Source organism: Pollachius pollachius (assembly GCF_949987615.1).
Source record: "Pollachius pollachius genome assembly, chromosome: 10".
Classification (NCBI taxonomy): domain Eukaryota; kingdom Metazoa; phylum Chordata; class Actinopteri; order Gadiformes; family Gadidae; genus Pollachius; species Pollachius pollachius.
Window position 1 is genome coordinate 16,348,312 of NC_136943.1, and position 21,006 is coordinate 16,369,317.

The window sequence follows — 21,006 nt, forward strand, 5'->3', positions numbered from 1 at the left end:
CTCTCCCCCCTCCCTCTTCCCCCTTCCTCCCCCCTCCTCCCCTCCCCCCCTCCTCCCCACCCTCCTCCTCCTCCCTCCCCTCTCTCCTCCCCCTCCCCCCTCCTCCCCTCCCCCCCCCCCCTCCCCACCCTCCTCCTCCTCCCTCCCCTCTCTCCTCCCCCCTCCCCACCCTCCTCCTCCTCCATCCCCTCTCTCCTCCCCCCTCCCCCCTCCTCACCTTCCCCCTACCTCCTCCTCCTCCCTGTAGCTTCACGGCAGATTCGGACCAGGAGAAGCGGGCGTGGATGGAGTCTCTGCAGGAGTCCATTGCAGAGACTCTGTCGGACTACGAGGTGGCGGAGAAGATCTGGTCCAACCGCTCCAACAGGATGTGTGCAGACTGCAAGGCCGCCCATCCTGACTGGGCCTCCATCAACCTTTGTGTGGTCATCTGCAAGAACTGTGCAGGTTTGTGTGTGTGTGTGTGTGTGTGTGTGTTTGGATTTTTTGCTTTGGATTAGAAAATCCGAAGCAATTCGAATAATTTTCAATGGCAGTAAATACCCTAGTGCTCCGGCACACGTAAATAATGTACAAACTGTGCAAAACTATCTTCAACACGCCTCCTTGGACAGAATAACTAGAACCAGTGGAATATACACAACTCGACACACCGCTATTTACTACCAATGAAGTCGAAAAGGTGATTTGTGACCTCCCTAATAACAAAGCATGTGGACTAGATGGCGTCACATACGAAATGGTGAAAGCTACCAGACAAAAGACATGCCCAATCCTGACTAACATATTTAACACGTCTCAATAACGGCAAAGTATCAGAATCCTGGAAGGGGGCTTTAAAGATGGATAACATCCCTGATGACCCCTCCACTGGGAGCGATATCTCCTTACTACCGGCAATATACAAGGTATTCATGAAGTGTCCTGTCAGGAATCCTCCCCTGGCTAGTAGACACAGGAATACTCTCACCAAAGCAAAAGCCTACATAAATAGACAAGGGGTGAATGAGCCTGTCTTCTTTCTAATAACTGGCATCGATAGCGGAGAGCAAGAGCGGAGGCCTTGGTGTCCCGAACATTGAATGGCTCTATACCTCCTCCGGGACAGGTCATCTGCTGAACATAATACACAATAATGACGACCTGACGGTTAGGAGGCTGGCACGCAAATCATTGTTTCTACACCTACAACGCCGCAAGATACCCATCGCTTCCCAGAATGAACCCGAGTTCCCTGACGGAGCGAGAGCTCCCCTGACTGACAACATCATAACAGACCCGCAGATTTCAACACTAGCGATCCTGAAAGACGAGAACTCAGCCGAACATCTACAGATCAAACACGCAAGAGCCTCTCTTCTCCAGCGCATACTAACACGGAACGCGCTTAAGACCTTTAAGCATAGTGCTGTTAAAGTGAATTGGTTCCATCATAATGTACCTAACAATGATTACTTTAAAAGTAATCATTGCCAGGTAAAAGTAAAAATGTAGGTATTGTAAAGGCATGTAAGCTTAGCATAGATAACAGCAAGAGAACCACATGTAAACAAACCAGAAATGTTTTCAAAGAGTGTGTGAATGTTTAGTTCTGTAAGAGGTGGAAGACTTATTGACACACCAAGTGAAAGATTTATTGACACACCAGGTGAAAGATTTATTGCCACACCAGTTCTAGGCATCACTGTGCCAAGTAGTTTACTGTGATACCAAAGTTTGTCTGGTAAACAGTTGTTTAAGGACAAGGGGAAAAAATAATGTGATATATATATATATATATATATATATATATATATATATATATATATATATATATATATATATATAGTGATATGGAATCAGAGAGGCCATTCTTCATAGTAGCTCAAACATCGATCCAACTTTTTTATATAACAAATATTTTTTGAGAAGGTGAGACCAACGAGCCTTCCTGCCAAATAATGATGAAATATGAATAAACAGGTTGAAAATAATAAAAGGGCATGGTTACCCTTCAGGGGAGTACATTGCATCTCTGTAAGATATAATGCGGGTGTGAAGTAGATACCTGTAGAGGCATGACTCACTGCAGAACACACTGCCCCTGTTCAGGTTGAACTGCATTGTGTGTGTGTGTGTGTGTGTGTGTGTGTGTGTGTGTGTTCACATGCCAACGCACTTGTATCTATGATTATGTAAGTGTGATGGGGTTTGTTATCCCCTTGTGAGGTGTGTTATCTCTCTCTGCTCTGTCAGACACAACACAAACAACCTGTCCATCTTCCCAGGAGAGTGGCCCTCTCTGCTTGCAAAACGAGTGTTGATTCCCTGCCACAGAAAACTCTCCACCCAGCCGCAACAAAGGAGCAAATAGCAGGCCCTTAACAATAGCGCAAGTAGTAAACCAGGGGTCCACAATAAGATGCAGTCTTGTGTGCACGCAAGTAGTTGAAGGAATTTCCATCATGTTTGAAGGGAGAGGAAAAGTTCAGCCATGATTGGCACTCCATGTGCTTTGCTCCCTTTAAACAACATTCACAGGGAGTTCACAGTCTAAGGCCGTTGACTTATCAGATTCATCTAACTTGCACCCGATAGATGAATCACTACCACTCGGCAGTACACTAAGCCGAATACAAAACCTTATAAACTGACCTAAAAACCATTAAGATAATTAAATCTCTCTCCTAAACATTTCTCCTGCCACTGTGCTAGGAGATTCATTTGACCTCATTCACTCTTTAGTAGGAAACCGCTGGGGTTTCAGACTGATCTTTTCAACGTGTCATTTAGTTTAGGTGGATAATAAATTGGCAAACTAACATCAAACTGAAATCGCACTGCTGACAAACCATATTTATATCCTATCTATGGAAAAAACAGCAGCCAATGGGAGGTTTTTTTAGAGGTGGACGTTTTAGTTCCAGAGAGGAGATCCTGCTGAAGAGAGTGAAACAGGAAGGCACACCCGCAAACCAGGTCAATGGTCCAATAAAAATAGGCATACAGGCCGACATAGAGAGAAGTACACACACACACACACACACACACACACACACACACACACACACACACACACACACACACACACACACACACACACACACACACACACACACACACACACACACACACACACACACACACACACACACACACACACACACATGTATGTATGTATGTATGTATGTGTATATATATATGTATATATAATATATATATGTGTGTATATATATATATATATGTATATGTGTGTGCATGCATTTATGTATGTATGTATGTATGTATGTATATGTGTATATATATATATGTATATATAATATATATATATATATATATATATATATATATATATGTATGTATGTATGTATGTATGTATGTATGTATGTATGTATATATGTATATATATATATATATATGTATATGTGTGTGCATGCATTTATGTATGTATGTATGTATGTATGTATATAAAAATATATATATAGATGGGAAATGGATATGGATTCAGACACTATTTACAAAAAGGGCTGCTGAACAGGGAATTGCAACAAAACCCACAGTAGAGGAAGAGATAGTTGACTGTAATCCAGTACATCTATTTTATTGTATTTTAGTATATAGCCTGTTCAATAAATGCAATTAAAGTTGTGCATATTTTGCAATTATGCTCAAGCCTACTTAAAAACACTTGAATGACATGGAAGGGTTTTATGTATGAGATCCCATCACTTAAAAAGTAGAAATGATGTGGCCCAGGCCCACGACAAGACAAAACCATTTATAGGGCTGTGAGGAGGAACTACTTTCATACTGGGTTGTAACGCAATGTTATTGGTTAACAAGGGGGTTAGCTTTAAGCTGTAGGCATATTCTGTGGTCAGTGCCTTTTCATGTGAAATTATGGTGGGTGTTGCATACTCATGGAGTCCATTGGGACATACTTACTTCCTGGTGACTGTACATCTTAATCTCAATTAAAAGATCAATAAAATGCTGCAGCAGGGCATGATAGACAATAAAAATAGTTTCATAGATATCGCATATCGTTTTTACCAAATACTCAACAGTGCGGTACCGAAACAGCACTCAGTTTTCAGACGGCAGATAACTACTTAACAAATCTAGAAGAACTATGAACGTTTATATATTTTTTCATTTATGAAATTATCTGGGGGGGGGGGGCAAATAATATAGATGGTGTTCCGCTGGTGGCTGAACCCTGTAGTAAAGTGTGTGTGTGTGTGTGTGTGTGTGTGTGTGTGTGTGTGTGTGTGTGTGTGTGTGTGTGTGTGTGTGACGGCAGGGCAGCACAGGGGACTGGGAACCATGGTGTCTAAGGTGCAGAGCCTCAAGCTGGACACGAGTGTGTGGAGCAATGAGATCGTTCAGGTGAGACTCCGAGGGAATTCTGTCCTAGCTGGTCCTCAATAACTGTCGTCTCATGCTCCATTCATGGTTCATACATAGTTGAATAACCGTATAGTTGTGCTAAGAAAATCGTCTTATCTTATTGTTCAATGAAACACACTTTTAAAGAAGGCTGGAATGCAACAAGCACATGGCAATAAACTAAAAACTTGGTTTCACGAGTTGGGCCACAGACGATTTCATGACTGTATTTCTGAGGTATTGGGACTTTCAGTATCTCCTATCTTCTCCTCCTCTCCTCTTCCTTTTCCCGTTGGCTGCAGCTCTTCATCATGCTGGGGAACGACCGGGCCAATGAGTTCTGGTCTCCGCGTCTCTCCGTCTCTGAGGAGCTGGACTCCGATGCTGTGCCTGAGCAGCGCCGCAACTTCATCATCCAAAAGTACCGGGAGGGCCACTACCGCCATCCCCACCCCCGCTTCAGCAGCCAGGATCAGCTGCTCAAGGTGCCTCTCCTCTTCCTCCCCCTCTTCCTCTCCCACTCCCCCTCCTCTGCTTCCTTCTCATACCCTTCTCCCCCTCCTACTCTTCCTATTCATCCTCCTCATCCTCACTTTCATCCTCCTCCTCCTTGTATTCGTGCTTCAACTCGCCCCCCCCTGATCCGAGATTGGAGAGCAGAGTCAAGTTGCCAGGGTTACCAGTGTCTCACCGTATTTGAGGAACTTACAGGGATCCTGAGTTTTTCCCAAGAGCACTGCAGCAGGGAAGGTAATGATTGTATACCGAAACTAAGATGTGGAACACTGTAACCTTAACAAGTAGTCTGAAATGGCGTGTAAGGGCTTATCAACATCACAACGTTTGGTTGTCGGCTAGTCGGTTGACCAGCCAGAAGACAAACATGGGGTCCTGTCAGGCTGTTTCTCCCGCTCTCTGTGTGAGTGGGCGCCTGGACCAGCTGGAGGTCAGGCCGTGCCTGCTGTGGAATGTGTTTAAATAAAGGAACAGACAGAGAGAGAGAGAGACAGACAGAGAGAGAGAGAGAGACAGAGAGAGAGACAGGAGAGAAAAGCCTTCCCAAAAAACCTGTGCTTGTGTTTCCGTGGATCCCTTTTAATAAAGGTTTACCAAGTACCCCCTGGTCTGTCTGTCTGTCTCACTCACTCTCACTCTCACTCCCACTCTCAATTTCACCTTTTTCATCTTTCTGTTGGTGCCCTCCAATCTATCAAAACACACACAGCCACATTCCTCTCCCTTAATGATCTCATCCTATCACTTCATCATCGGCCCTGCCCAGTTTTTGCAGAATCTCCCTCCTTTATCTCTCTCACACCCTCTCCCCACCTCTCTCCCCCTCAGGTGTTGTGCACGGCTGTGACAGAGCAGAACCTCCTGAAGACCGTCACTCAGATTTTCGCAGAGGCTGAGGTGGTGCGGTTGGCCATCGCCAATGGTTACGACCGCCGCTTCCCCCCAGATCTGGCCGACAGTTCAGGTAAAAGCCCGGAGCTGACCAGAACCCTAACCCTAAAAAAGGGTTCAAAAGCAGGCCTTCGTAACTGCAATGAATACATGGGCTATGGTTGATAATTGTTGAGAGACTGGACTACGTATTTGTATCTTGTTACTAAAAGATCCCATTACATAGTTGCTGAAGATAGGATTGTACATTATTCATCCCAGCCATGATTTTGAGCTGTCCTGGCAAAGTGGAAGACATAGTTAGAAATTAAAACGGATAACAAATGAATACAAATAATGAAATACAGAAGATATTTATACATTTAAATGTTTCTAGGTTGTTTTACCCTTATTTGACTCGTCGTTTTAATGAGGGCTATAAGCGAAGTTAAAGTTTAAGCGAACATTTTTAGCAACCGCTTAAATAGTTTTTAGTCTGTATAAGGACAATCAAATCCCTACCTGTTGAATCATTTCAGCAGTGACTGGGACTGGGGCTGTCGTCAGCTACTCGAGGCAAGGGCTTGTTCCCTGTTTCTGGAATGTGGAGCAGCCTTTACCACAGTAAAACATTGGAAGAGTTAACACTACTATGGGGTGGGGGTGGCTTCTGTCACAAAAGAGCAGCATTCTGTGTGTTTGTGCGTACCAGCGACGATCAGCCATTCGGCTGAAGGATTAACAGTGTCCACTGGCTTGCCCGCAAAGCACAGCTCTTCAGAAACCGCAGGGCATGGATCAGCAGCACGTGAGAGTAGTATGTGGCGCTGGAGAGCTCCGTCTCTACGGTTCCCTTCCAAACTGTGGTGTTCCGTGTGTTCATGTTCACTCTTATTTACTCTTTCTGTTCTCTTCTCTATTTTGTCTCTCCTGTTATGCTCTCCTGTATTTGTTCTTATGCCTTCTCATGTACCCTCCTATGATCTTATCTTCATCCTATCTCTCTCTCCCCTCTCTTCAACTTTATCCCTGTATGTTCTCCCTGTATATACTCCAATGTGCCTTACTCTCCTCTTTCGTCTCCTCGTCTCCTCTGCAGACCCGGGTGTGTACGATGAGATAATGCAGGCGGTACTCCATTCCGGGTACCTCTATAAGTCCGGCTCCTCGAGTAGAGGCACCCTATCACGCAAGACCAGAGAAGGTAGGCTGCTGAACTTGGGCAGGGGGGTTTTAGAGGCTGAGTGTTAGGGGGTGTTGGAGGCGGAGGTTACAAAGAGAGGCTTTGGCACTGGTTTAATAGAGGAACCACTACCTCCTTCTTCTGCCCGCGGAACAAAAGCCTTTTTTTGGGAGCACAAGGTTTAGTTCTTTTTGTTTTTTTCGGAGCAGAGGCGTTGCATCACCATACCAACACATCCTGTAGAGTGGCCCTGAAGCTGTTGATATTCCTGGTCACTCAACACTCTCCGCACAGTCTTAAAAAAACAGTGACTCACTGCACCTTATATATTTCAGTTAAAGTAAATGTAAGAGAAGTGGTGTACGACGTGATAACTGGAAATCACAAGTCATAGAAACATAACATTTACGCAGAGCTATCCCTTTTTTCATTTTTCTATTTTTGTATCCGAAAGACTACATTCGCACACTGCACTTGCATGTTTTTTTCTAGTGGTTTCATGCAGCACTTAATACTGGCTAAGATGTTTTGCTCCGGGGCAGTATTCGGCTATAGTTTACTTCTTAGCGCTTCTAAGAAGTCGCTAGTGCCTTTGGAAGAAAAATGTAGTCTAGAACAGAACAGAAATGGCTGAGGGGGTCAATTTATTTTCCTCTCTTTTCCACTCCACTCTCTTGGATATATTTTTTTCAGCAGAGTAGAGTTCTACTGAGTTCTACTGAGTTCTACTGAGTTCTGACCTCCTGCTCTTCCGATCCTGGTAGATTTCCAGAAGTATTGGTGCACGGTGGACAAGTCGTTGCTCCTCTATGAGTCGGAGCGCAGCCCAGACCCCTGCTTGCAGATCTGGGTTAAGGACATCCTGTGTGTCGGAGTGAGCAGACCCCAAACCAGCAATAACAACAATGGCTTCATCGACAGGTAGGAGAGTAGATACTATCATGATTCTTTGGATTCACCTTTTTATTTTTAAACAAACGTTTCAATAAATCGGGACATCTTGCTTCCTTGAGCTGTGATTATTAGATACATGTTTGCATTTTTCACCTGAAGATTTGCTCCTTTGTCCTGCTAGGTTTCGCTACACCTTTGAGGTATACCTGAGCTCGGAAAAGCTTTACCAGTTTGGCCTGGAGACTCCTGATGCTCTGCAGAGCTGGGCCAAGGCCATCGGCAAGGTACCTTCTCTCATCTGGGTTCATCGTTTTGTATCGTGTTGAATTACAGTATCAGTGTTTGAATCCTGTAAATTATGATGCAGTGAAAGAAAAACACAGTGTAATCCTATTTGTGTTACATATATTGGGCCTATGTTACATTATGATATTGATATTTTTGCTGTGTCTATCAGTGTGACTGAGGTTAGTGACGACAGTAATCATCCATGAGCAAAATGCTGTAAATAACAGCTACTTAACCACCTTAACATCTATCTACTCTATGCCCCCTTGGATAAACGCTTGCGTAAAGGGATTTAATGATAACGGTGGATAATGCCGTAATGTTCCAGGCGGCTACGCCTCTCAGCTGCCATTGCCTGCTGACGCGGGAGTTTGAGCGTGTGGGGGTCCTGCGCTACAAGGCCATGCTGGACCCTCAGTGGAAGGAGGCGTATTTTGTGCTGCAGAAGTCCAACCTGTTTATCTGCCCCGGGAACGATGGAGCGGCGGAGGACATCATCAACCTCAACCGCCTGCAAGAGCTTAGTGAGTAGCAGTCTTTAATCCTATGACATTGCAAATGCTACATACAACAAGCACTAAACACTAGTAACTATTGTGAGCTAACGTTAAGTAACATGAAGCAAGCTAACATTAAATAATAATAAAAAGCAAGCTAGCGCAGAGTGACATATAGAAGTCACACTGAGCAAGCTAACTCTAAGACACATAAAACAAGATAACGCTCAACAATTTGAGCTTGGATGCACTGCTGAACACATCCCACATTCTCGCCTTTGAGCACAAATATTCAACTGCCGGGACAGCACTTTCTCCAGTCAAACACAGGTTATGCACCTGCTGTTTCTGATCTGAAGTTTCCCTTGAGATTTATACACACATTTAAAGCAACAGGACCCCCATTTGGAAAATTCATCGCCCATCGAATTCCAGGTGCAAATTTAAAGTATGATGTGGTTGAACTGACCACTTTCTGACTTGCTTCCCTAGCATAGCATTATCTCCTTTCTACTCCTCAGGTACGACGTCAGAGAGTGAGCACCATGACAAGAAGGACATCCTGGTGCTGGTGGAGAAGGGGAGGTGAGAGGGGGGAGATTAATCTTCAAATTAGAAGTTAGACAAGTGGAGCATAAATAGGAATGTGTCCATTTGTTCGTGGGACGTTAGCACGCCAGTCAGTTGGGATCCAGTCCTTTTGTCTCTGAGGGTTGTTTACCATGGTTGATGATAGCCCATGCAAGCCAGGTAGAGTAACTTCCTTCCCTCTCCCCTGTGGTCCTTCACCCCCATCAGGACTCTCCACCTGCAGGGTATGGGCCGGGCGGACTTCGCTCTGTGGTACTCGGACATCCAGCGGGCTGCGGGGGGAAAGGGCAACACCCTGAGGGAGCAGCAGCTCAGCCGCTCAGACATCCCCATCATAGTGGACAGCTGCATCGCCTTCATCACCCAGTATGGTGAGCAGACCCAGGACAACCGCCACGCAGCCGTCACTCAGGGTCTTTGAACTCTAGGGGCCGCCCTTTTTGTCCGGGCCCTGTAAAAGTCGTTTTACGCTCTACATATTCACCTGAGTAATTGTAATTAATTTGTCATAGCAATTTATTGAAACACATTTCTTTAAATGTTATATGGCTGACAAACTTCCCTCTGTTAAACCTCTCTGTGTCAAGTAAGTCCCACCGGTATTTCCTTATCCGTTAAATACGTAAATGATTAAATTGGTAAAGTAAATAAATAATTACATGCTAGATAAACCAAAAACCTAGAGGACTACAAAGTCAAAGTCAAATTGATTTATTTGTCCCTGATAAGCAGCAATAATAACAGTTAGTGATGAAAACACCATCAAAACACAAATGACAGAGACCAATAGATAAAAATACACAAAAATACATAAGATACAGTGCAAGATCGCTACATAGGAAGGCCAAGATAAGCAGTCGTCCAGGAGAACAGTGTGCAAAAGAGGCATAAAGTGCAATAGTGACATTACTTTGCAAATTCAGCATGTTCATGTCAGTACATACAAAGGAAAGTTTGTATCGTTTAGTCCTGTGAGTGGGAACTCACAGGACTAAACTAAAGGGAATTGCCGCACAGGTAATCCACAGAGAAATCCAAAGTTTTTTGCGACAATTGTAGGCCCAAGAGAAATTCCCCGGTATACTGGATTTTGGCTGAATGGGAATAGACGCCCATAGTATCAAGGATTAAATATATTGTCAGCATACAGTGGATCTCCATTGTTAAATTATCTCGTCATGGTAAAAGACAGACGTTGGCAAACGTTAAGGAATAAAATTCCAATCAAACAATCCACGAGACACTCAAGACGCGCAAACACCTGCTGCTTGTCACGACATGAGCAGCGCCACATCACTGTGTAAGCAATGAGACCTAGACGTGAGGACCCCCGACCAGAATCCAGTGGCGTTCTAACGGGTCCTCGGTTATGTGCGTGCACCCATAGGCCTCGGACACGAGGGAATCTACCGGAAGAACGGCGCCAAATCCCGGATCAAGCTTCTGATGGACGAGTTCCGCAAAGACGCCCGCAACGTGAAGCTGCGTATCGGGGACAACTTCATCGAGGACGTGACGGACGTGCTGAAGAGGTTCTTCCGGGAGGTGGACGACCCTATCTTCATGGCCGAGCTGCACCCTCTGTGGAAGGAGGCCGCCAGTGAGTGGACTGGCCCCAATCCCTCTACACTGGTTATGCTGCATACGGAGAACAGATTCGGTTCACGGTGTTCACAGTATACCTAGTTGACTCAAATTCAGTTTACAGATACAGTTAACACCGATCGAGTTTACTCAAATCCAGTTTTAGACCGGATCCAGATTTAGGATTTACACATGCAGAGAGAAACTAATTTATATATTTAAACAATATTGCTTTGTTTGAATGGTGTTTTAATGTTACTGTATCGTGTATAGTTACATTGTTTGATAGTGTTTTAATGTTACTGTATCTTGTATAGTTACATTGTTTGTTTTGTAGAACTCCCTCAGAAGTACAGCAGGCTGGACCGGTACAAGGAGATCATCCGCAGCCTGCCCAGAGTCAACAGAACCACACTGGCTGCCCTGGTTGGACACCTATACCGGTCAGCATGCACGCACATGAACACACACACACACACACACACACACACACACACACACACACACACACACACACACACACACATACACGCACGCGGGCGCGGTCCGCCTATAGACACACTGATGATCCACCCTTCTCTCTCCAGTGTGCAGCGGTGCGCGGACCTGAACCAGATGTGCACGAAGAACCTGTCTCTGCTGTTTGCCCCCAGCCTCTTCCAGACAGACGGGAAGGGGGAGCACGAGGTGAAGATCATGGAGGACCTCATAGACGAGTTCCTGTATGTCTTCGATGTGAGTAAGAGACCGGGTCATTCTGAAACTCCCAGAAACAGGAACATCTGCAGAGATGTTTAGGGCTTGAGGTCAACAGCAGCATATTTTTTGCCACTATAGCAGTGGAAGCGTTATTTCTGATAGGTTGTTCATCTGGTCATGTGAATATCTGGATATCTTTTCTTTGTTGACGTTTTGAATCTATTTTCATTTTTGCTACTAGTCTGGGGTACGTTTCCCAAAACAGTCAAGTTAACATTTTGCCGACATATTACTAAGCCCAGTGGTACTATGCAGCAGCCGAAGTACGAGTGTTTCCCAAAAATCTCCAGCTACCATAGCAATACGTAGCTGACCTCTTCGTTGATTAGCTGCGTACTTATCAGCTAATACATAGTGAACAGATGTTTTCTCAAGGCGGAGTTCAGAGTTGCTCTGAGGCATTCAATCAGTCACAGGTGGAAGCCTCACAAAACGGTTGATACTTTTATGTAAAAAAGATCATTCAAACAATGAATTTGGTTAGAATTCTGTTTTGTCTACACTTTTCTCTGGGATATGGATAGGTAAAAAATATACTTTTCTCCCCAATGCTGTGCAAGAGTCAAATGGCTGAGTGGTTAGAGCACTCTCCCTGAGAGTAACAGGTTTTGATGTTTTTTTGCCATCTTAATTGGAAATTACAAGATAGATATTTCATATTGAGGATTCAAACTGCTTACACTCAACCATTCATATTGAGGATTCAAACTGCTTACACTCAACCATTCCAAATACAGGTATTTGCCGTTTTAACCGCTCAGTTCATGGTGTGTGTGTGTGTGTCTTCAGATCGATGAGGAGCACCGCACGCAGATAGAGCTGGAGATGAGCCTCATCACAACATGGAAGGACACACAGGTAAACCTGCCGCCATGCATCCACTGTGACTTCATGTCATCAGTGTACGGTATCACAAAACTGTTGTTCTTTTATAGCTTTAGCATAGGTTGACCTTATCTAATCATTATACGATATCTTACCTACATTATTTGACTCAACCTTCAAATACATCATTTAAGTTACGAAGATGAAGCTGATGGATTTATGATCAAATCCAACGATGCCCATGCATCATTGTGCCACGTTTTGAGATTAAAAGCTGAGAAGACACTACAGGGGTGGACTTCATGACCGTGTGAGATGACTCCTGTGTCCTCTGTGTGTTTCCTCTAGCTTTCCCAGGCAGGAGACCTGATCATTGAGGTATATCTGGAGATGAAGATGCCGGACTGCTGCATCACCCTTAAGGTACCTGCCTTCAGCTCCCGCCGTTCATTGTCAGTATAAACAGTCCACCGCGGGCATTGGATGTGTATCTGAATGCACTGCTCTGGATGGGAGGCTCTGCTTTACTGATTCAATTACAGAAACAACCTATGTTTTATTTTTCCATTTTACCTAACAGGTTTCTCCCACCATGTGTGCTGAGGAATTGACCAACCAGGTGCTGTACATGCGTAACGTCCCGGCCGGCGACAAAGACGTATGGATGTCGTTCGAGGCCATCGAAGACGGACAGCTGGGTGAGACAGACGGCTATTTCCTCTTCTTCTTCTGTGTTTTGTCTTGCAATACTGGTGAGGAATACCACAGTCAACTTCTCCGTCTACCTCTGGAAATAAATACCAATAGACCAATAACAGTTCTATCTATCTAAGATGGATATAATCACAAGACACTCAAACAAAAACTCAAAGTTGAAATGCTTGGTTGTCATTTTGATTTTCTGTTATGTTTCTAGAGCGTCCTCTTCACCCTAAGGAGAAGGTTCTGGAACAAGCCCTTCAGTGGTGCAAGATGGCCGACCCCAGCTCCGCCTACCTAGTGGTCAAGAGGGTCCCTAAAGGAGAGGGCATCAACATCCTAACATGTAAATAAGACAAAGACATGCACGCACGCACACATTGTTGCTTGTTTATTTTGCAATTGCTAGGAGGTTCTTTTGCCAAAACCAAATGAAAAAGTGCCAATTGTTTTCTAACTTAATTTTTATTCCTTAATTGCAACCTGCAAACACCACCTCCCAGACAAGAATTCAATGCCAGTTGAGATGCGATGTCTGTTTGGACATTGACGTTGTGGGGAAGTGACTCTGACTCTTGGTGTTTCTCCAGCCTACAAGAGTGAGATCATGAAGTTCGGCCTGCTGAAGTGTCGCGAGGAGCCGCCCAAACTTCTCCAGGGCACCCGCTTCCAGGAGAGGTCCTTCCAGATCAAGGACCACAAGCTGCTGCTGCTCAAAGACAAGAAGGTAGAGCTCACCGGGAGTCACGGAGTCCAGTGGGGGAGAGGGTTGGGCTACCAAGTGCAAGTCCCTGATCTCGGGGGCCAGCAGTCCTACTATACAAAGGCCTGAACATTCTCAGGGGACTGCAGCATGTGAGCAAACACACCCATGTGTCTGCAAGGCCCTAGCAACATGCATTCAGAGCCCAGGTTTGCAACAGGATCGCTTGCAGACATAAGTGTTTTGACTAGTCCAGTGTTTTGACTAGTCAAAAGGAACTGCGTTTGATCCCCGTTGTCCATTCCTGAGAGAGTTGCCTAACTTGCCAACTCTCTCAACTTGCCTGCTCCTTAATGAAATGTTTCAGAATTAATTGTGAATCACTTTAGACGTAAGTGTCTGCTTAAAGGTTGCATCAGCGATGTTGGGGGACGTCACTTCTGTTGGTTTTTCAAGTGAGATCCCAAACAACTAGAGCCAGCTCGCCCTTCCCTTCCGTGTTTCATCCAGTAAAAATGATCATAAACGCAGCGCAAAACCCCAGAACACCCACCCCTTGTCGGCGATTGGTTGGAATACTATTTATTTTGGATTTTTGAGTGGTTGGTAGTATCATTTGTTTTTGTGTACGATCTGGGGGTATAGGTTGCCTACAGAGATGTGTTTTTTTGATGGCCTGCTTATGGAGCGGGCAGCTAGCGGATCGTGAGGAAAGATCATATGAATGTGATCATTTATGTTTCGCCTAGAATCCCTGACACAACCTTTAATGGCTCACTAGTAGTTAACGCTGATGTGGCATGTGTTTTTGTCCAGAGCATCAAGCCTGAGAAGGAGTGGGCTCTGAAGACCATGAAGATCTACATGGGGATCCGTAGGAAGCTGAAAGCCCCTGGCAGGTGGGTGTGTCACCCTGTGATGTGACATCACACCCTCTGGATCTTACCACCACAACCCAGATCTCAGTGTCTGAAGTCGCTGCCAAAATAAGTAGCAGTAATATCACTGTTCCGTTCAGTTCAGTTCAGTTTAGCTTTATTGTCCCAAAAAGGGAGACTTGTCTTGCAGTCATGTACACATAAAAAACACAATAGAACAACTGTTCTGTATATTATTTGGGATAACAGCAGTGCTATACTTTCTTAAACCCTGCTTGTGTAGTATTAACAAGGCGTGTATTGGGTGCGGAACAATCTTTGTACGGAATAGTTTTTTTGTTTTTTATTGTGAAATATTTATTTATTTATATTCTAAAACATTTTAAATAATTAAAATGTTAAAACAATAGATTGGTTCTGCTTCAATTCCTAGATGGGGTTTTACAGTGATCTCAGAAAAAGACAAACACCAACTGTAAGTAAAGTTTTAATTTGTTAACCACAATCACAACTGAAACAAACTTCTGAAAATGTTTTGCCACAATCTGTATACCAAGGCTTTGTGAAGTCTAAATAGGACCGTAATCTCTGAGCTGGTTGTACACTAAAACAACAACCAGTGCCCAGCAGGGTCAGATGGCTGATACGTGTGTGTGAGTGTGTGTGTGTGTCTGTGTGTGTGTGTGTGTGTGTTTGAGAACACTTCCTCTTTGTTTTCTCTGAATAGTTTGATACAACCTCGGATGTTGCATAAGATATTGCGAGTTGTGTGCGTTTGTGTGTCTGTGTGTTTAGATAGATAAAGTATTTGTTTGTGCAATATCGTGTGTGTGTGTGTGTGTGTGTGTGTGTGTGTGTGTGTGTGTGTGACTTGTTCGTGGTGTGGAATGCAGGTGGTTGGGTAACGTCTGCCTCCCCCCCACGGTGTTCCTCTCCCCACCACCTTTCCTGTGTCCTCGTCTTAACACCCCCTTCGTCCTCTCCTCCTCGACTCCTTTCCTGTGCCCTCTACTCCAAACCTCCTTTGTTCTCACCTCCTCCTCTCATGTCCTTATATCCTCGCCTCCTATTCCTCAGCTCCTGTGTCTTCATCTCCTGACCTAATGATTCCTCATCTCCTCACTTCCTGTGTCCTTATCTTTTCACCTCTTGTGTCCTCATCTCCTCACGTCCTGTGTCCTTATCTTTTCACCACCTGTGTCCTCATCTCCTCACTTCCTGTGCCCTTACCTTTTCACCTCCTGTGTCCTCATCTCCTCACCTCCTGTGTCCTCATCTCCTCACTTCCTGTGTCCTCATCTCCTCACCTCCTGTGTCCTCGTCTCCTTTCCCCCTGTGCCCTTGTCTCCTCTCCCCCCGTGTCCTCGTCTCCTCACCTCCTGTGTCCTCATCTCCTCACCTCCTGTGTCCTCATCTCCTCACCTCCTGTGTCCTCGTCTCCTTTCCCCCTGTGCCCTTGTCTCCTCTCCCCCTGTGTCCTCGTCTCCTCACCTCCTGTGTCCTCGTCTCCTCACCTCCTGTGTCCTCGTCTCCTTTCCCCCTGTGCCCTCGTCTCCTCACCTCCTGTGTCCTCGTCTCCTCACCATCTGTGCCCTCGTCTCCTCACCTCCTGTGTCCTCATCTCCTCACCTCCTGTGCCCTCGTCTCCTCACCTCCTGTGTCCTCTCTCTCCTCAGCTACCTGTGCTGCTGCTCTGAGGCGGACCTGTGGGACTGGGTGACCAGCTTCCTCAAGGCCCAGGTGGGTTCTCCTGTCTCCTCTCTGCGGCGCCTGGCCTCCAGACAGCAGCCTTATCCTCACCCCGGCTCCGGTTACCGTCTGCAGCGCCAACACACTTTGCAAACACAAAGCCGGCGTGTCACTTTACCTCGTCTGAGCTGACCACTTGGTAGTTAGTACAACAAGACGGATGTCCACTTGTACTGTTGTATTTTGAAAGTGCAGGCCGGAGTAAAATCTTGTTTACTTGCAGTTACTCCAGAGGCCATGCTTTCCCCCTCGAGAAGAGTATCAAAGGACCGACATTAGCCCACACTGCCACACAGCACCAGCTGGACTCTTGCTTTAGGGGAGCTTACTACATGTCCAACGCCTTTAGCTGTAGATTTCTCAATACATGTGTAAAGTCAGCAAACGACTAAAGAGGGCGAAAGGCATGATTACTCAGGGCAATTTGATTGGTTGAGAGGGAAGAAGCACTGTCCCAGCTGAGTTTGGGTCATGAATGAAGCTGGTTGGCTTTGGCTGCAGGTTGTTATTGATTGAGTGCCAGCAAGGCAGAGAATGGAAAGGGCCACGTTAACACAAAAAGCAGTTGCAATGCTGTTTCCTTTTCAATCCTGCCGAGGAGCAAATCTTACAAAATGTCTGTCTGTTTCGTTATTTACAGACAGTTATTCCTCATAACGCGCTTATTGTTTATAAGTGCTTTTCCTCGAGGAAAAGCACTTATAAACAATAAACCTACTGTGGGAGTTTTCTCTGTAGTGAGCCGCTATGGGTGTGTCTTGGGAGAGGGGATCCGCCCAACTTTACAGTTTAGCCTCGGGGTAGGAGCTTTCTGAGCCGCTCCTAACTAGTCTACGCTGATTTGATACGGGTTTGACGTGGGTCTTCGACACTAGATATAACATCGAGTATGTATTGTAGTGAAGTATGCATGTGGTGAAGGTTTTAGATTTTTAATCGAAAACACACTTTAACGTTACAGAAAAACAGGCTTATAGTTGCCCATTGCCTTTCACTGATGTTAATTCTTTACCCAGCGACATGTTCTCTGTAACCGCCCAGCTGCGTCAGTCTGTTTTGAGTGCTGGGTAGCCGCTACAAAGGTTCCTGTATGGGAACGGACGCAGAGGGGAACTAAGTGAGTGGGCGTGGCCAAAACACTGAGCCGATTTCCAGGAAGTCCCTCAGTTGGAACGCACCTGATGAATAATATTTGATTTTTAGGGAAATTTATTGTTATGTGTACGCATATATATATATCATTTTTTTACATTTCAAAACAATGTGTGTGTGTGTGCAGAACGATGACCGTTGCCCTCCCGTGTTGAGACGTCACTCCTCCTCTGACATCTCCAAGCAGAAGTTCGGCACCATGCCCCTCGTACCAATCAGAGGAGACGAGAGCAACTCCACCATGCTCTCGGCCAATCAGACGCTGGTAAACAGCTTGGAAGATATACGTGTGTGTTTGTGTGCGTGTGTCGGTATATTCTATATAGGTGTATAGGTGTGCCTGAATCAACAACACACAATGAGTAAACTAAATGATTTGGGTGTTTGGAGGTCTTTCTTTGTTTTTTGAAATATTGTTGCATTTTTTTCCTTGTTAAGCACATTGTATTGCTCTTTTACAGGAAAGAATGATATCAATAAGGTTCAATTTCTTCCTTTAGTATTGCTCATTGTTCTTCTGTTCCCCACAGAGGAAGTTACATGCCAGACGAACACTCTCCATGTTCTTTGTGAGTATTTTGTCTTATTTGTTTTTCTCAAATTCAAACCCAAAAGTACCACATGGGCCAACAACCATAACCATTTAATTTGGTTTAAATATTCCATTTGAGGCAAGTGATAGAGGCCGCAACTTCTAAAACGGTACAGCTGACAAGTTCATAAAGTCTTAATGCTAATGCTATCAACAACAGACAGGTTGCTAAGATAGAAATACAATTGGCGGGAAATCCTGCTGTTGTTTGATGTTGGAACTGAGGAGGTGTGTTAGAATTCATGAAATATTCATTTTAAGCCGATTTGCTGTCCGTCTTGTCCTGATAGCGATTCAGTAAACACTTTTCTTTAAAGAACACACTCTGGACACTGCCCTTCCTGCAGGAAGTCTTCCACTTCCTGTTCTAGGGTTTACGATGGGATGTTTGAAGTGCGGACAACAGGAAGCCAAGGATGCGGTGGTGGGGAGGGGGAGGTGGAAGACGTGTCTCCTAGTAACCCTAAGACCCCCCACATGCTCCCATGTCTTCTTAATCAAAAGGAAGGAAAAGGCTGAATATTTGAGCTGAGGGTTGATTTTAACGATGAATATATCCATGACAGTTTGCAGGGTTGGGGTCAGAGCTTAGACCCTTGAGCCACGCCCTGAAACAACACCATACTTCAGAGATTAGCCAGGTGAACTGGTCGTTATAAAGTGGGCTTGCTGCATGCCCCCAGGGTGACATTAACACGTGAACTGTTAGTCTTTTGTTCTTTAGACGCCTAGGAAATTGTCTGTATCTTACGGTTTCCGTCGTTACCCAGGACTTGGAAAACGGACAATAGCGGCCTTTCTTTTTGGAGAGGAAGCGGTTGTTTTGGACGTTGTTGGGGAGTTTGACCGCCGCCCTCCCGCTAATTTAGAGATGATCATAGATACGCCCCTTAATCTGCTGATGAATGGAACACGTACCAGTGGATGACTGTCTTATAGTTTAGTCAGTCAGGGAGTTTTTAAGTATGGTTCAATGCTCCACTTTGTAAGATCGGGACATGAGAAATCGTAGAGAATGCAATGATTAACCAACGGGCGTGATTCTAATATGACCCTAATGACCCTCAAAATCCTACCGTTACCTACCTGCCCCTCTACCTGCGTCATGTGCACATGACAGATTGGTTCCACGCTCCAGTCCTGAATCCCAGCTCTATGTGACTGAAATCACTGTCTCCCCCCTGTCTCCCCCCCGTCTCCCCCCCGTCTCCCCCCCGTCTCCCCCCCGTCTCCCCCCGTCTCCCCCCGTCTCCCCCCCGTCTCCCCCCCCGTCTCCCCCCTGTCTCCCCCGTCTCCCCCCCGTCTCCCCCCCGTCTCCCCCCGTCTCCCCCCCGTCTCCCCCTGTCTCCCCCCTGTCTCCCCCCTGTCTCCCCCGTCTCCCCCCCGTCTCCCCCTGTCTCCCCCTGTCTCCCCCGTCTCCCCCCGTCTCCCCCCCGTCTCCCCCCGTCTCCCCCCGTCTCCCCCCCGTCTCCCCCCGTCTCCCCCCCGTCTCCCCCCCGTCTCCCCCCGTCTCCCCCCCGTCTCCCCCCCGTCTCCCCCCGTCTCCCCCCGTCTCCCCCCCGTCTCCCCCCCGTCTCCCCCCTGTCTCCCCCCTGTCTCCCCCCCGTCTCCCCCCCGTCTCCCCCCCGTCTCCCCCCTGTCTCCCCCCTGTCTCCCCCGTCTCCCCCCGTCTCCCCCCGTCTCCCCCCGTCTCCCCCCTGTCTCCCCCCGTCTCCCCCCCGTCTCCCCCCTGTCTCCCCCCCGTCTCCCCCCGTCTCCCCCCTGTCTCCCCCCCGTCTCCCCCCCGTCTCCCCCCTGTCTCCCCCCTGTCTCCCCCCTGTCTCCCCCCCGTCTCCCCCCCGTCTCCCCCCCGTCTCCCCCCGTCTCCGCCGTCTCCCCCCGTCTCCCCCGTCTCCCTCCGTCTCCCCCCCGTCTCCCCCACAGCCCATGAAGGTGCAGCAGGACTCGGTGGAGGAGCGCCCCGAGTGCCCCTCCCCCCTCGCGCTCCCGGACCCCCAGGAGCCACTCTACGAGGAGGTGGGGGACTTCGGCCTGCAGGTCCTCCACTCCCTAGAGTCCAGCTTCCTGTCGGGCCGGTCCTCCAGCGACGGGCCGGGCCTCCCGCTCGGCCTGGTGAAGACCTGCTCCCTGGACTCGGACCCCCAGCCCCCCTCCTCCTTCTCCTCCGCCGGCGGCTCCCTGGACACGCTGGTCCAGAGCGGCACCAGCAGCTTTGATGGGGACCCCGGGTCCAGGCACAGTCTGGACTCTCTGTCCGGGTCCTCCCCCGACTCCTCCATCCTCCTCCTCCAGCCCCAGACGCAGTTGCAGCCCACAGCCAGGAGGGGGCAGCAGCGCCAGGGGCTGTGTACGCCCTCGCAGGAGCTGCTGCTTCAGGAGCTGTCGTCCGTCTTCAACAAGGATCCAGAAAACGGGGGCGAGAGACACTACGACGTCTGAGAGAGAGAGAGAGGAGAGAGAGAGAGAGCGAGAGAGAGAGAGCGAGAGAGAGAGAGAGAGAGAGAGAGAGAGAGAGCGAGAGAGAGAGAGCGAGAGAGAGAGAGAGAGAGAGAGAGAGAGAGAGAGAGAGAGAGAGAGAGAGAGAGAGAGAGAGAGAGGGGGGGGGGGGTGAGTACAAGTCGCCTCACTGGCATCCTGAAATGTTCTCACAATGCACTTCTTGGTTCTCACGTTCAATCTTTATTGATCATGCATCCGGTGCTGTTGATTCAGACTTGGAGCAAACGCATGGGGATGGGAACTCGCAACTCACCGACGGTATCGGTGCTCTGCTTTGCCCTGAGACAACCACCAACAGGGTGGGGTTGGAGCAGGGTTCTGACGGACGTAGAAACACCCACCAAAGGGGACGAAGCTGT

The 21,006-nt window shown here is 47.0% G+C and overlaps 1 protein-coding gene across 1 annotated transcript in view; it reads left to right on the forward strand.

The window, feature by feature from the left end:
* Positions 1-20,592, forward strand: part of arap3 (ArfGAP with RhoGAP domain, ankyrin repeat and PH domain 3) — a 39,104-nt gene extending 18,512 nt beyond the window's left edge. Inside the window, exons 12-35 of the mRNA XM_079744697.1 lie at positions 248-447; positions 4,283-4,368; positions 4,671-4,853; positions 5,713-5,848; positions 6,854-6,958; positions 7,702-7,858; positions 8,013-8,115; positions 8,448-8,643; positions 9,138-9,201; positions 9,415-9,578; positions 10,595-10,807; positions 11,129-11,234; positions 11,379-11,526; positions 12,340-12,408; positions 12,724-12,798; positions 12,956-13,073; positions 13,292-13,420; positions 13,665-13,801; positions 14,594-14,676; positions 15,089-15,130; positions 16,332-16,395; positions 17,684-17,821; positions 18,087-18,125; positions 20,072-20,592. Coding sequence (XP_079600823.1) covers positions 248-447; positions 4,283-4,368; positions 4,671-4,853; positions 5,713-5,848; positions 6,854-6,958; positions 7,702-7,858; positions 8,013-8,115; positions 8,448-8,643; positions 9,138-9,201; positions 9,415-9,578; positions 10,595-10,807; positions 11,129-11,234; positions 11,379-11,526; positions 12,340-12,408; positions 12,724-12,798; positions 12,956-13,073; positions 13,292-13,420; positions 13,665-13,801; positions 14,594-14,676; positions 15,089-15,130; positions 16,332-16,395; positions 17,684-17,821; positions 18,087-18,125; positions 20,072-20,587 — 3,271 coding nt within the window. The 3' untranslated portion in view covers positions 20,588-20,592. The remainder of the gene's footprint in view (positions 1-247; positions 448-4,282; positions 4,369-4,670; positions 4,854-5,712; positions 5,849-6,853; positions 6,959-7,701; positions 7,859-8,012; positions 8,116-8,447; positions 8,644-9,137; positions 9,202-9,414; positions 9,579-10,594; positions 10,808-11,128; positions 11,235-11,378; positions 11,527-12,339; positions 12,409-12,723; positions 12,799-12,955; positions 13,074-13,291; positions 13,421-13,664; positions 13,802-14,593; positions 14,677-15,088; positions 15,131-16,331; positions 16,396-17,683; positions 17,822-18,086; positions 18,126-20,071) is intronic.
* The last annotated feature ends 414 nt before the right edge of the window (positions 20,593-21,006 follow it).